At 36.6% G+C, this 17043-nt stretch overlaps 1 protein-coding gene across 11 annotated transcripts in view; it reads right to left on the bottom strand.

The window, feature by feature from the left end:
• Positions 1-17043, bottom strand: part of CADPS2 (calcium dependent secretion activator 2) — a 322674-nt gene that overhangs the window by 166731 nt on the left and 138900 nt on the right. For all 11 annotated transcript variants that reach the window (XM_074827609.1, XM_074827608.1, XM_074827605.1 and 8 more), the window contains exons 5-6: positions 16536-16772; positions 13351-13472 (exon numbers count right to left, since the gene is read on the bottom strand). In XM_074827609.1, the coding sequence (XP_074683710.1) occupies positions 13351-13472; positions 16536-16772 (359 nt within the window). The remainder of the gene's footprint in view (positions 1-13350; positions 13473-16535; positions 16773-17043) is intronic.

Here is a 17043-nt window from a genome sequence, read left to right on the forward strand (position 1 = left end):
TTACTTTTCTTTATATTTTAACTTTCAACAAAAATAACAGTGAAATATTTTCTGCAAGAAAATAAATCCTACAGCTGAAATTCATACAGGGGAGCAGGTGAACCTGTAGGTTGTAACTTGGTTTTCTATGAAAACAGAAGGAAATTGTATGTACCATCTTGATCTGAGTCAAAGTATGTTGCAGATAATTTATTTCAAGCTTGCTCTGCCATGGAGATTCTGAACTGTGGAAGGAAGAGTGCAAAGGAAGAACAAGCAAATTAATTCACCTAATTTCTGAAATTTCTATTTACAAAAAGTATATATTTAGTAATTCTTAACATAATAGAAAAATGTAATGCTTTATATTTCTAATAGCATATGTTTTAACTACCAAGTTTATGTAAGCAATGGAAACAGCAAATCAGCCACTTCCACACATCTGGAGGAGCTGTTGATTTATGAGTATCTGTTCAATGATTTTTGCTAATGTGAACAATTTTGGTGCTGAATGAGTCTAGATGGGAAGCGCAAAATTTTTGTCAAAACAAGTGTGGATCTCATGCATTATTCATATTAAGTTAAAAAATTCCCATTATTGTCTGTTGGTTGGTTGTTTTTTTTTTTTTAATCTTGCTGGAAAAGTAGTAAAAAGTAACAGTAATTTCAGTGCTAAATGTTGCAGTGTTCTCACTGTGCTGCCAGCTGCAGCCCGTGTAGTGTACTTGAGACCTCTAAAAACACCAACTTTAAGTCTAAAAAATACCCCAATCCTGCCTCTCCAGGCTCTCATTTTGCCACATCATTTTCCTTTGTATACATAATTTTTCTGCTTTCACCTACTCATTCTCTTTACTATAGAAACTACAGTGATTTGATGTTTGATCATCTTCAACCATAAGCCCCAGTCCTTTCACCATATATACACTGCTGTCAGGGGTACGTGGGCTGATACTGTAACTAGTGACAGAGTCCTTTGCCGAAGTTGATTTCCCTTCACTGCAAAAGTACCCACTACCAGCAAGGAGGTGGATGCTTATTTCAGACAAAGATTTATCACTGTTTCACAGAACTCCCTCTAAGCAAATTTGTTTTTCTACTTCATTTTGGAATACATTTCATATACTGGAAATAGCAGCATATTTCTCTCTCAGGTTTTCTACACTAATCATGGTCTCTGTTAGTCAAAACTTTTCATTATGAGTTCTTAAGTCTCCAGTATTACATGGGAGTGAATGTTATAAAATGTATTATTCTAAGGAAATATCTAGAAATTTTATTTTAGCCCTATTTATTGGAACATTTCCTTTCTGACAAAGTATAAAGTCTACAGAATTTTGCACCATCAGGAATTGATTTTCCTCAGCCAATTAGGAAATATTCTCCTTTCTGAAACCAATACCAGAGTGTATTGGTCTCCTTGGTGCTTCCTTTTGCATCGTTCTAGGTTTGATGCTTGGTTTGAATCTACTGCATAAATCTAACTCAACAGGTTTCTTAATTCTTCATTAAATCACCTTGTCAGGTCTTCTGAAAGAGTTTTCTTATTTCCTATCCATACAGGGATGCGCTACAGAGCTGGGATGAGCAGCAAGACCCACCAAAATCAGTTTGTTAGGCGTCCGACTGCTCCACAGGACTAAAAGATTTACCAGAGCTTCATCTTTGCACATCTCAGAGCCAGACTGGAAATACAATGTTCAGGTCTCCGTAACATCTCCATGTCTTAACTATTTCACACGAATCTATACCAACTTTGTTGTTTCTACTTGGTTTAGAAACATACTTTATAGAAAAATAGGTATCTATCATCTTCAGGTTAGAAATCATGCAGTGCAAGTCATGAGATGAAAGGCCAAGAAACAAAAAGACAGATGAGACAGCACCTCCCTGACACATCTGACTACACGGATACTTTAATCTAGTTCAAAACACCTTAAATCCAGGTCTGACAAAAATTCTGTTGTTAGTGAAGTAGTGTGTGAATGTGGAATTTATGAAGTATTGCGTATTACTAACTACAACTGCATATATACAGACAGAGAGAGAAAAAATGTGAGAGAGCAAGCGAGCCGTTGTACCAGCAGTGCAAGTCACCCCACAGTGATCTGACAATAAATCTTTAATTTAACAAGGAGGCTCCATTCAGCCAAACAAAAATAGAGTTTAATCCATACTTATCTGATTCTGGCTTTTTTACTGAGACTCCCAAAGAGAGTATTAGTTGCTACTAATTGCTGCTAGTTCTTCTTCACTAATAATTGGACAAATACAGTAAACATTTCCTTTTCTCTTATGAGCACAGAAATACCCATCCATTTGGCAATGACTGACACCAGGATGCTACGCTAAAAATCATAGCCTTAATACTAACAGCTGTCTCATACAACCCAAAGGCATGTTTATTTTCTGTCTTTTACATGCCTTACAAAATAATGTGAACATTCCAGCTTCTCCCTTTGATGAAAGTTCTTGAAAAAGGATGTTGAAACGTTACTGCACAACCAACAGTAGTTTATTATGCAGCATGAAAGATTTAATACAGTAATGATTACTCCTTATACGCAACATTACAACCATTATTTTTTCATATATATATATATTTATGTATGTATTCTCCATTACATCAGTGGGATCTGGAATTCATATTTGAAATCACAAGGGAAAGAGTTTGTATGTTTGTATCTTTCTATAATGCTTATAATGTGGTTTAGGTCACAAATATTTTTCTTGGGGAAAAAAACCCCCACATTTTCTTATTTTGATGGAAGTACAAGGAGCATATTTTCCTCCATCAGAGCAAGCACATCAAACTGCAGCTGAAAGGCAATGCATAAAGTTCTAAATAAATCATAATGCAGAAGCACAGACAAGTCCCATGCTCAGGTAAACTAAACTGCGAGCTTGGCCAAGTATCTTGGCCTTTCATCACTAACCTCATCTAATCTTTTATGTGCCTTGACTCTGTTGTTCCCTGTGTTACTGCGATTCCACTATTTTATGCAGAAATCCTGCTGAGAACCACAGATCCGTTGTTTTACAATCCCTACTACAGAAACACTGATACTTTGCATAAATACTTTCAGGGCTGTCAGCTAGTGAAGGAGCATTACAATAGTAATGGTTTTAACCTTGAGTTTCCCATCAAAATCTTCCTAAAACTACAAAATATAGATATGAGAAAGACAATTTGTTCTACAGAGATGGATGACAGTAGGAAGTAGTACAGAAAAAAGGGAAATTCTGGTATAAGGATGGAAAGCCAGACAACTGCCTTTAAGTGTCACCTTTGCTTCCACCTAAGCAGAGTCTACACTACTGTCCCTTACTTTTGCTTTTTTTCCTTTTACCATTTCTCATTTATTTCCATCTATATGGGAACTTTTGACTCAGCACACTAGCAGTTTGAAATGCTGACTAACAAGCCATCTCTTCAGCACTCCCCTTACAGAAAAGTTGGTGTTTAGCACCTGTAGCTGCATATACTAAGTAGCCCAGTGTTCAATTTCTGAATGCACTGTCAAGTCACTAGTATAGTCACTCAGAAAGAGTGAATGCCTTTTTTTTTCTCCCTGTAGATTCAGGCTTTTAGGGTGGTTGTTACAAAACATTGGCAATCCCTTCTTGGAACACTGCTCTGAAGAAGTGAAAGCTCCGAATTGGACGCTTACTTCGGCAACAGCAAGGATTCAGTGTCTTATGGATATGCTATATTGTAAAGTCCCTTTACACAACTAGGCTAATATGAAAGGAAGAACAAAATAATCTAGTCATATGGTTTTGCTTTTGGTAAAAATAGTAACTGTTTTAAGTAAAGGAATTAACAGAGCTCACTCAAAATTACTAACCATTTATCACAGAGATAACAATGGCCTAGACACATTCATGTATTTCTTTTTTAACATAAACCATTATTAATATCTGAAAAAAAATTACTTGTAAATAAAGACAAAATTGTGAATAGCTTTTCTTTAAAATAAAAAAGTGTCTAATACAAACCAGAAAGGAAAACCAGAAGAAGGTTTCAACACATAATAAGAAACTGAGTAAAACCACTCATTTAGGCTTTCTACACTGAAAATGATGAAAGTGCACTCTAACACTACAGAATGCTATTTTGACAAGTATTGTCATCACAAACATAAAACAGTATGAATAAATTATTACTCAGTCTTGCTTTCCCATCTCATTTCCAATACAGGCAACCAAGACAAGTCAGGGTGAAGATTTTCAAGGGTGTAACAAAACTGACACACTGCCAGGTGTTGGGAACCATTGCTACGTATTGTGTGAAGAATTCATGAGAGGCATTAACTCCTATTTCCCACTGAGTTTAAAACCAGCTAGGGGCTGGTGATGGACACAAAGGCAAGACATGGTCATTTATGCTCTTGAAATTTCTATATGCATATTTACTTCACTTTTGCCTTGAAAAATATAATTATTTCAACATTGTTAAAAGTTGCAAATCCTATTTATTTCATGTTATTTAGTATTTGTGTGACACTTTAAACCTTCAAAATGTTGTACAAATGTTGATAAACTGACAGTACTTTGATGAAGCACATAGATGTTGTCATCTCGGTCTGAAGATATGGGAAAACAAATCACAAAACAGACCGACCTATCTAGGCCTGCACAGTCTACCAGGGAAGACCCAGGAATCAAATAAGAAAATTTCAGTATTCCATCTGGCCTCATACTGCTTCTCTTTTATTCTGAAAGCCTTTCTTACTCCTCTTTCTGACTCCTACTGTTCTTATCAGCTGTCCACATTATTCTGCCTTTGTTTCTGCTGTCCTCCTACTCAGTTTGCTGATATTGCTTTCAAGCAGGCACATTAACCTGAAGACTCATTCCTTATACGCTACGTAGTTATTAAGAAATTTCAAGATCTATAATTTTTTTTTCTTCATCTGTTCAGTGGACTATTCTGTATTCTACAAGTACTGGTCCTCTTGACACCTCTGAGGATCAATGCACATACTAACAGAGCGAGAGCGAAGAAGAGTCTGCCCATGGTGGGTGAAAAACAGTTTTCTGAGTGTCATGAGCATTTGAGATGTACACAGTATTCTTAGCCTGAATACGACTCAAAAGCAAAAATTTTTAAACCCTTTTCCTCAACCTTTCTCTTCACCCAAAAGAACAAACCAAGACTAAATAAAACCATAAAATTTGTTCCAATTCAAGCACTAGTCAAACATTTAGCAATTATTTTGAATGTACCTGTATTATATTGCTTACAACAAATATAAGCAAATGTTTGACAGGTCCGTTCAAACCAAGATACAAGAACAATATATTGTGAAAATGTAAAATGGGACATTCAGATCATATCAAAATTTAAAAGGAATCCAAAGGAATTGTTTCCATTTCAACTATTGCCACTAAACAATAATTAAAATTTCTAAAGATGAGGCAGGTGCAGATCACTTTGAATGACAAATTTCAAATCCACTCTACCAGACTATTCCAGAGGAGACTGGAGGTAAAATTTGAGGTAATCCTTCCCAACCCCATCCTTTTTTTGACAGGCCACCATCCCTCTACGTGACAGTTTACAGGCTGCCTTTGCCTTCATTTTGGCCCAGCCACAGACCAGGTAGCTATGTTAGTATGAGGCTTAGCCTGATCCAAAACATTTTTCCTCTAAGCAAGATTTAATTGGCTTTGGCTCAACACCACGCCATTCATAGTCAAATGCCTTCTGGCTTGAAGCTGGATCACACACCTATAGATGCTTTAGTGCAGCATTACAGAACGCTTATGTCTGTCTGCAAAATATTAGTCACATTTGCTGTGGATCAGGTGGGATTAGGTGGGAATGAGAATGGGAACAGATATATCATGTACAGCATGTAAGCACATAAGCAGTTATCTCCAAGCCCTGATTGTTATAGTGAAAGGGATTAACAGTGGGACATGCATCTTCAAGCCCCAAGGTTTCCAAAATGCACTATGAAATAAAACGGTATCAGTCTTGCAAGAGACATGTAATGTCATTATACATTTTAAAAGAAGACAGTCACCTCAAAACAGCTATTCTTTCCCGCAGTGACACTAGATGAGGAGGGTTAACATCCCGACTCTGAAGAGAACCTATCAGTCATAAAGCCCCCATTCCACCGGCTTTCTGCCTGGGGTCTAAGTGCTGCAGCAGAGGCAGTGCACCAAAGCCGCGGTCTTCAGAAGTGCAAACATCACACCTGGGCAGAAATCTTGGTTGCTTTCAGTCAATCATTAGCATGCTGAGCACCAGGATTTAGGCAGAACAATCAAAAAGATTACGGTGAAGAAAATTAAAAAAAAAGATATAACCTCATGGCAGAAGGATTATGTTTATTGCTAACTATCCAAATAGAGTAGAGATTACAACCAACATTCATTATCACTTTTCTCCTCTCATCCCAATTTCTTCTATGCCGCACTTATCTTGATCTGACAAGTGAATATTCCCTTCTAACACTGGTGGTTTTCACAAGTCCCTTAGGTACATAGACTTACAAGAGACTATTCTGGCAGTTAATCATAGAATCACCATAAAATTTAGTCTGGAAGAAACCTCTGGAGGTCATCTAGTTCAAACCCTACTCAGAGCAAGGCCAGGTAAAATCAGGTTGCTCAGTTTATTATCCGGTTGAGTTTCAAATTTCTTTTAATATTAAGAACCTGTATGTAATTCATATTTCTCTGCAGTAAGAGAGGTGAAAAATCTCTTAGACAATATAAAATAGTAAACAATGACAGAACATAGCACAGAAGTTTACTTATTTTAGAAATCCCATATCTTTTTCCTGTGGATATCATATTGCTCTTTGTATTTGAACTGATTAGGTATTATTTCCTTTCTTTGAGGAAGGAAGTAATTGATCAGGCATCAAGAATAACTGAATAAAATTTTCATGTAAATTTTCAGCTGAATCCATATTCTTTTTGTGAAGCTCCTCCATCATTAGTCCAGAACACAGGCTGGGATAAATGTATATTTTTTTCTTCTCCATCTTTTCCTTTGCAGAACCAAGAAAATGAGATAATTTTCTACTGGCAATTTCTTTTTTCCTCTTCACAGCTGGATACTAGACTGACATATACGGTATTTGCTCATAGCATCCAATTTTTTGAAAGGTAATTTCTTCCACCTTATTTTGTGAATTGCTCCAATCATGACAATCCAAAAAAGAGAGACTTACAAAAGAAGAAAGTCACCTTCATATGACAAGATGAAAACCATGATGGAATTTTTCTTTTAAAGATATAAAGATGAATCTTTGAACAAGTTATAATAATCATTAATCAACGCAATCAAACCTAGTTTATGAAAGCAGATACACTTTGATTCCTGTCATGATCCTTACTCCACTGGCTTTCCTAAAATTCCAAAATACTTATTAAAGGATGACACTCATCTTCACCAAGTTTTCAACATTGTCCACAAAAACATAATTATGTCTCTCGGACTTTAGCCTTTGAAATGTTCTTACTAATAATACACAGAGGTTCTTTAACATACAACCTCACTTTTGTAAATGGTACATAAAATGTATTTATGTTTTAAAGAAAGTAAGTCTGGATGCCAAAGTAGGCTCAACAATTCTACTTTGTTATCCTCTGTAAGATCAGTCCTGGATTTCACAGCACTTATGTGTTAATAAAAAACTTCCAGAGATAATAGTTAAAAGAACAGGTGAAATCCATCAAGTAAAAGACTCTGTTCAAGAAGCTAAATCCTAAGAGAATTTATCCTCAGTAGATACAATAGGAAGTGTATGAACAACAAGTTAAGCACAGTTAGATCAGGCACTATGAAACTGCAATCTCATTATCCCTCTGTAAAAAAATCTCATGTGCAAATATACTCATTTCAACAAACAAGCATGCAGACAAACAGCAGAAAAAAACCCCCACACCTTAAGGAGAGCTGTTGGCTTGCCCGCCACAGACTAGTTTGATTACTGCCTATCTGATCAGCAAACAATTCTGTTTCCGTCCCTCTTTTCTTTCAATGTTTAGTCTCTATTTTTATACTTAAGACTCGAATCAGTATGAGGCAGGGACAACTTTTTCATTCTACTTTTCCTCCTGTGCAAGAACAATAACATGGATTCCTACACATGTAAACAATATAAGGAATGATTACTGAAAACTAACAGTATAATTAAAGCATTACTGACCAAAATTAATCTCACTTATGCAGGTGTATCAGACACAGAGCAGTAGCAGATGGGAAAAAAAAAAAAAAAGAGTAGGTGAGCCTTCTCTTTCCTTACATACTGTACACCTGTGTCATACAACCATCACCTAACTTGTGGTTGCAGGTATGATCATCTCTTTATTTCTCTTAATCAAAATAAGAAAGTTGCAGATGATGAAGACATGATGAAGAAATAAAACTAGCTGATGCTTGAAACATGATTTTCACAGTTTATCAGTGTTGTCTATCCTTTTTCCCTTCAGAAATGTCATCTTAGGTTATATCCTCAAACATTCTATTTAAAAAGTATTTTTTTCATGAGCGACCATGTCATTTAAGGAAATTCTAAATTTTAGAAATTAAGCCTTTTTTTTTTTTTTACTTAAACTGTTCTAGATTCTTTTTTCTAAGTAATTTTTAATTATGTATCCACCAGTTCTTATACATCAAACTCTTTACAGAATTAACAATAGTAGAATATTGCATAAAAATAACATGAGCAGCATTTACTTCATTTGTGCAGTCTTGACCAAGGTTCTCTCCCTCCTCTGGTCAGGTATTTAATCATGCATTCTTCACATACTTCAAATATATAATAGCCCTTTTTATAAGGCTTTTATACTGGCTGCAAAATATGATCATCTTATTTGTCTTGTTTACATAAAGAATATCCTGGCTCCATTAAAATTTTCTCATCATGCAAGATGTGATCTTTCTCTATTGCATAAATATGTGACAACAGAATGTCACTTGTAGTGCTAGAAGATAGCATATTCCCATCTTTTATCCTTAGGCATGACTATACATACCCAAAAGATGACACTTTAAAGAAACCACATTATTTAATATTCTGAATGAATAAAAACCAATGATAAGAAAACATGTGGACACCAAGCTCAAGACATGAGACTAAAAAGTAAGCCAAAACAGTAACATTTGAAAAATGAAATTAGCACTGGATTTTTCCAGATGACCCCCTGTGTCGCCACAGCAACAAAGTTATGCAAAGCTTCATACAACTGAAGGGGTCCTCTGAAGGCTCTGCTTACTGATCTCTGGCAGAAAAGGTCACAGGCTATGTTGGAGGGATTTTCAGCAGAGCTAAAAGGCAGGAAACAGTTGGAAGGAATGAAGAAATATTTCACAGGCAGTAATAAAAATTTTATAGGGTTTGCATGTGAAGCTGTGTAACTGATCTGTTTGTAGAACTGTCTAAGACTTAAGCTCAGTCAAACTATATCGTTCTATAGCATCTGCGTTTTAGAATAACCATTAGCTACTCAGCAACATGCATATAAACAGTGCTTTATTTAGCTTGTTAAAGAAGAAAATGAAGCACTCAATATAAGCTCACAAAATTATTATTCAAAGAGAGAGAAAGTGGACAGGGGTTAAAAGCTAAGAAACCAGAAAACATATCTTACTGATAAAAACTGTGCTTTCCTCTCTGGGACTCTAATTAGGTGTCTCCCCTTTAAGAAAGAACATTGTTACTAATTCCCTTATTACTTTTATGGTAGCATTCAGGGATTCAGAGGAATAGTTAAAAATATATTCATAAAAATAATTGAGAAAATATTCAGCATTTTGGAACAGTGAATAAATCCTGAATTAAGTCTCTGCTCAACTCATGCTTCCATTAATCTCCGCTCTAAGGCCACAATGGCTTGCACTCCATTTTGAAGCATTCGTCTGAGTATCTCGTTTTCTCCTTTTCACTGTCAAAGCTTTTGAAACTTCTGACTGAGTAGTAGCATCACACTGCATACACTGATGTTTTGCAGATGAAAAAAATAGGCATAAATAATTCTTTATATTGCTTCTTTTCACAAATGTAGCTACCAGTTCAAAACGATAAACCAACTACAGAAAATGTGTCTGACAAGCACATGATTTGGAGCTCTTGCCAGCAGTCTCCCACAGCAGGCTGGTGGTAAATCATTCACTTTTCATCACTGTCTCATTCTATGCTTAGTACGAGAGCTTTGCTATCCTCTTCCAGCTGCATGTCCTGTATAAAATCTGAAGTTATGTTCTCATTTATCTGGGATTTGTCAGTGTAAATATCTTGCTGCTAGTGATTTGAAGAGTTGAGCTGAACTACAGCTCTCTATTTTTTTTTTTTTTAATGAACTTTGTGTTTTCTCCTCCAGCCTTACTGATTAGTTTCCTTCATATCAGAATGACAGTGCCAAAAATTATCCCAGTAAGGAGCCAGCTCCAGCAGCAGGCAAAGTAGGCAGTAGCCTAGGGCAGCTGACAGCTTGTTTTTTCTGTATCAGAAAAGAGATGGATTGGTGTGCTTGCCCAGCTAGTTACTGGCCTCTACTTACATGACTTTGCCTATTGCTGCCGAAGGACTGAGAGGGAAAGGAGGCATCTCTCTTCCCAGTAGTAGTACCATTACTAACATCAACAGAGGCAGAAAGTCACTTCTGTTTTCACCTCTTCCCATACCTCCTCTTTGCAGGAGAACATCCAACCCTTCACTCAGTGACTGATCCTCCCCATCATCCCAGCAGGTCCCTATCAGAGAATACTGATGAATGCTGGAAGAAGCAGCGGGGAAGAGGAGGCAGATGACTGTGTGGGGAAAGGGATGTGTTGGTCATAAAAGTAAGAAAGGTCTTAGAAGGACTGGATACAAGTTGGGATAGGAGAGAGAAAAAGAGAGACACCTTAAGTCTTCTGAAACTTGGGGACTCCTTCCTGCCTATAACAGTATTTCCTAGGCTCTCTTCCAGCAGTGTAATTTTCTGATTAAACTCTGCCAAGCTCTCTTAGTTCCCTCTGCCACCGACCAAAACAAAAAGCAATATTGATACTGTCAAGAAAACCTGATTTGGCTCTAACAGAAAAATTAAACTGTGGAATAAAGGACATCCCATTCCACAGGCAGCTTCCTCCATCCTTTTTACTGTTTCCCCACAATTTGCTGATTTCATGCTTGTCTAATTTAATATTCTGCTCTGTTGCCTCAAACTACTTATAAACTACATGTCTCTATATGCTCATAATCATACTGTATGCTAATGTCTCATAATTACTCCTGACAGAAATGGAAAACAGTACAAATCAGAAGAGCACAAGAACTACATAGATTTTAGAGCTCTATCAGCTGCCCCCCTTCAAGTTATACGGTTTTGTAGAACAGCGGGTCAACAGCACTGGTAACTCCCATTCCTGTCCTCCCACTGTATGGTTCAGGGCATCTCCCAATCTTCCTAAAGATGCATAATTTTTTCCATACAAATCCATATGCATTTGGTTCATACATCACTTATATGGAATAGCCTGTAACCTGTCTTTCTCCCGTATTCAATCAATTCATATCTATTGAGCCTGAAATCTTCTAAATCAGTTTACAAGCTCAGAGCAGGTCCTAACATTATCCCTTTTCCTAGAAGTACTTCAGTTGTTCTCCTATTGACTCCATTTATTCTGGAACCTCCTTTTCACAAAGTTTCTACTTTGACAGGTAGGAAAATCAATTGATCTGTAATTAACTTTTACCAGATGTATCTATACACAACGTATATTACAACTGTTACCTTAACCTGCAGCTCTCAATATGTAATAAGTAAACCATGAACTAACCATGAACCAAGCCTGCCATATTTTGTTCACCATATCTGGAAATAGCTAGAGAGAAACAAACCCCTTAGTATCTACAGACTGTTTTCTGGAAGGAGAGTAACTGTGCCAAAGAATCAAGTATTTGTGTATTCTATGTGATTTAGGGAGATTTGAAGACCCACACCAATGACGTGAGAGGTTAATCAAGCATTTAAAACAGAAGCTAACAAGTTCAAGGGTGAGGAAAAAGAGAGACACACCATCAGAAGAAATGTGAACCTTGACTGTGACAGTAGGCAAAAGTTGGCTGGCACTCGTTACAAGGAACAGTATGACAGCAGCTCTGAGTCTGAAGACAAAACACAGCTTGGAGATGTGCCCTCCATGAGAAAGCCTTGGGCCTCTCATGGGACCCCGAGCCACCAGAACTCCCCAGCAGGTCCACAAATGAGCAGGGGATGTTGCATACCCACTTATGACCTTGCCTCAGTGCGTATATCTGTGTGTCTTTTGTGCTACTGTTGCTTTTAGAAGTTCCTCACATAGTACATGCAAATGATAAGACTGAGCATTCCTATGCCCTGGAGAAGGAACACAGCCAGGAACTGTGACAAGTGAATTTTACATCTCATCCCACATACTTGGAGTTCTGCAAAGCTGTTTGAGTACGTTACTGGAGTAGGTTGCTGGTTTATTTGCCAAGGAAATTTGCTGCAAGTAGGAGAAAGTCCACCAAATGAGATCTCCTCCTCCTCCGAACACCAGAAAAAGCAGATAAAACTCTGTCTATAATTTTGCCTAACAGAACTCTGTATTTGTGCTCTGAAAGGAATAGAAACTACGATCCCAACTGTTGAAGGTGTTTTCTCAGATACTGTAACAACTGCAATTTCTAAATTGTCTTTCACAAGGCACACTATGGTGCCAGTAAAACCCCAACACACTGTCTGGAAAGTTATCTACAAAAGATTCCAAATGACATTTTAACAGAGAGAAAAGTGTCTGAAATCAGTGTGTAGGTCAAACAAATCAACCAAAAACCACACTTAATTTTCTTCCCCTCTGCCTCTCTGACTGGTTCAACTACAGATGGCATGATGTTATCCCCCTCCAAGTTAGTTTGCTGACTGCCTCCCTCAAAAATTAATTGAAAGAAGTGGATCCTATAATTTAAAATGAAATAGGCTCAGCAGGTGAGTAAGCTTTGTCAAGATTGATTACTGAGTATTGATTTTCCACCAATTGTACAAGTTACACTCCACAAGGCCACCTGCACATTAACCTAGAATACATAAAACCACCTCAGGCTAACATCTTACAAGAGGTTTGTATTTTCAGAGAATGCAGTCTCTAGCTCTTTACCTCACACATACATTCAATGGCATTCATTTGGACAGCATTCAGACTTTGTATTTAATTCACCATTAATAACTATTATCTGTATTTTCATTTTTCAGGAAGAATTTAAGGTAACTATCCAGGAAAAAACTTCATATAACATAGCGCCAACTTAATTGTAAAAACTGTAAAGATGGTCAGTTAGGTACTCCCATAATATGAAGGAAAGAGATGCTGGATGTAGCAACAGCAGAGTGGCTTACTGTGGCCTGGAAGCTTCTGCTTGGTCCGTCTGAAGCTTCTCGCCCCCTTCTACTTCCATGGTGCAGTAGACAATTCGATTGGGAGCGACTGACTTTAAACCTTGTACTTCCATTATAACAATCTGAGAAGAAGCAAGCAAATAGTTTACCCTTCATAAAACATTACATAGCACAGCTATTGCGGTACTAAGTTCCATGCAGGTAAAAAAAAGAAGAAAAATCCCCAAACCCCACTTACTCAAATCTTCACAGACAGAGAAGAGTTTTAATTTTGCCTTCTTTTTCTACTTTCAACAATATATAGTAGGAATTGAAATTTTTGCTCTGTTTCTACTTGGACCATGATCAAAAATTCATGCCAATCACAATTTAAATGCTAGAAGTTGAATTTGAGATTAATGTCTAAATATAATTCTAAATCTTAATACATGAGGAAATGTATCTTTTAAGCAGTCATCTAAACAACTATTTATAGAGCGAATAGGTTACTAAGTCAAACTTTAAACAAGACAAGAAAGTACACTGATGACATCTTGAAAGGTTAATTGTGGTACTGTGACACTGGAGGTTGTAACCCTTGAATCTCTGAAGTGATTTAGTGGTCTGCTGAGCATGAAGCAGGTCAGAGCATTGCTATAAGCTGCTGTAATTTCTTCTCCCCTCTACCTACCTCTTCTCCTTCTCCCAGCTCAGTCCTTGCAGTCAGGTTCAGTGTGTATATGGGGATGGGGGGGAGGAGAAAGGGAAAAAGCCACCTCTACCAGCTGTGCCCTGAGAAATTTCCTCACCAGCGAAATTCTGAGCTTGGCAGATCCCATAGCTCTAAACTACTCAGTTATAGCTCAGAAGAGCCAAATGCAGCCCTACTTCAAATGCTCTCTGCCTTTTATAAACTTTACAGTTTGTCACAGTGTGAAATTACTGGAATTTTTACACTTCAGATGTTTCTAGTTCAGAGATTTGAGAAGAAAGTCAGGTTTCCCTGCTTACTTTGGAAAAGCTACTTTCCTTTCCAGCCCCATTTAGGCCTATGAGAAGAAACTGGGAAAAATGTAGTCCATTTAATCAGCAGAGAAGCTGTCCTCAACTGAACTATACACAAAAACCAGTATTTGTTTGATTGTTTTAAAGGTGAAAAAAACAATTACTACTTTCAGTCTCATCAGAGGCAACTGGTTTCTTAGGTCAGCAAGCAACTACTAAAATATTTTGCCATTAAACTGTTTGCATATTTTCCAATTAGTTTTAATTGAAGTATGTTAAGCCAGACTTCACCCCTAGCTGTAAAATCCTTTGTACTTTAAAACTCCCAGATTCTTAGCAATACTTAGATGTCTTGTAAAATTGCTAGTTTCGCAACATTAGTGAGATGACAGTCATTGATCATTTAGAAAATTTTTACATCACTCATAAATGATCAACACTGCCTATTACACTTTATAAATAGTAACAGCAATTCAGGGAGAATGAGGTAATCACCTCTCTTTTCCATCTTTTCTGGTCCAGGAATTCACATATTTATCAAACTGATCAACAATCACTGAGAAACTGCACTAGAGATCCTTCTAGCCAATACTGCCTATATGGTCTTTCCACATGCCAAATGTATGTCTTTGATCAATGCAGACTCATATTTATTAATTTTTATGTTGATACTTCTTTTCCTTGAGCTTCCAATTTAATTGCACAGTACATTTGTCTTTGGTAGCAATTCTGGATTCCAGCAATAGAAAAAAGTTGCATTTCATTAGGAAGGAAGGTGTCACTAGCTCATTAGCTGATAAACAGCTTCCTAAATACTGGTTGTCTATTTCTGAAACTGTCCAACAGCTGAAGAACATAAGTGATTAAGTCTTCTACTACTTTGATATTTTATTTATTTATTTTACAAACTCCTCCAAAAAGGCTATTTGAGGCAACATCCAACTTCCAAAAACAGTCACTGTTGCTTGCAGTGATGCGCAGGGGTGTCTCTCTCTCTCAGGGGTGCAGACGCAGCACACATGATGGAGATGCACAGGAGTTATAAATATACTTTATCATTTCATCTACTTCAGTACTAAGACCTGCACTCCAGTTTTAGAGGCTTGATGAACTAATACTTCTCGGTGTAAGAAATGATGTATCTTACTACTCTATGAAAGTTGATGTTGGGCTTTTACCTTATTAGCTAGTGATAAAATTGCATACAGTGGGATAAGTAACTTCTCTGTTATACGAAGGATTTAAACTTCATCTGTCCAGTTTTGTCTTTTTAAATTCTATGTGTATATTGGTGACATAGGAAAGAAAAATTGATCTGAATTTTCAACATTACATGAAAAAAGCAGATATTCGTTTCATTTGAGGAAAAACATTGTTTAAAAGATAAACACTTTTTGTTTGTTTTAAACCATTTAGCAATTGAAATATTTATTTTATAACATTATCCATTGTTTTAAATAAACTAAAGCCACTTCAAGTGCATAGCACAAGTGTGGCACCTTGTGACCAACAAATACACTATACACACTCTGGAGATGTTTTGATTCTATTACTATTGAAACAGAGATCAGCATTTCCTTGATATGCACGTTTGCAGAATTGAACCTGAGCTATGACGCTGTCATCAGATATGTTTAAGTAACTAACTTTATTTGTGGTTTCCTCTTGAAGTCAGTTGATGCCTATATGGATTAGGACCGGATCCCTATAGACAAGACTTCCTGCATAATCTCAGTAAACACGAGCTAGTTTCTTGAGGAAAATGAAGAAATTTATAAAAGTCTGTTATGACCACCAGTAAAAGAAATATTTTTTTTATTTATTCTCTAAATGCTTTCAATGACAAAACATAACTTGTTTGTAAAATTCTGTGATTAAGTTCCTGATGACAACAGTGTTTAATTATTACATTCAAAAATATACTTAAGTATAATGTACTGCAATTCATTTAAAGTTATATTTGTGTGGGAGATTCAACTGCCCACACTGCCGTGGGCCCAAAGGCAACTACTGCTGCAAGGGAAAAATGCATCATATAGCTGTATTCTAACTCATAATTATCAAAGAGACAAAGAATAATTTACTTCTTCACCATAAAATTTTAAAATTACCAAGGAAGGACTAATAATAAAAAAGTATCAAGACATAGATATCCTAGTAATTCAAACTGTCAACAAGTTTTCTGCAAAATATGTGATTACCTCTAATGTGAAGGAGAGGACCACATCAGACTTCGACAGTTGAACCTCATTTTCATCTCCTATGTCCAAGAACGCAGAGTTCTGTGATCGCTTTAACTTCTGCAGTTTAAATTCCGGCCCACCTTTAGACACTGGAAGACTTTCCAAATTTGCCATCAGCAAATTCACCGAAGACCGCAACTCTTCTATGTACATGTTCTCCATTTCTCTTGTTACGAATTTTGGGAATTTTCTTTCCTTCAAAGGTATATTTTAAAAGTTAGGGAGTAAAAAAAAATCATCCCACATTATACATCATATTAACTTGTTGATTTTCTCTCAGTCAAGAGATATTTAATTAAAAAAAAGTCTTAAATCCAGTGTCTATGTATTTTTATATCTTCAAAACAGTAATGGGAAGGCTAATCCCACCCCATAAATACAGCTAATTTTGACAAGAAGAAATGTAATTTGAATTGAGAATTCCATCATATTCCTCAATTATACTAGATAAAAAATCTCTTTGAAA

Source organism: Strix aluco, chromosome 5, assembly GCF_031877795.1.
Source record: "Strix aluco isolate bStrAlu1 chromosome 5, bStrAlu1.hap1, whole genome shotgun sequence".
In the NCBI taxonomy this organism is placed as follows: Eukaryota; Metazoa; Chordata; class Aves; order Strigiformes; family Strigidae; genus Strix; species Strix aluco.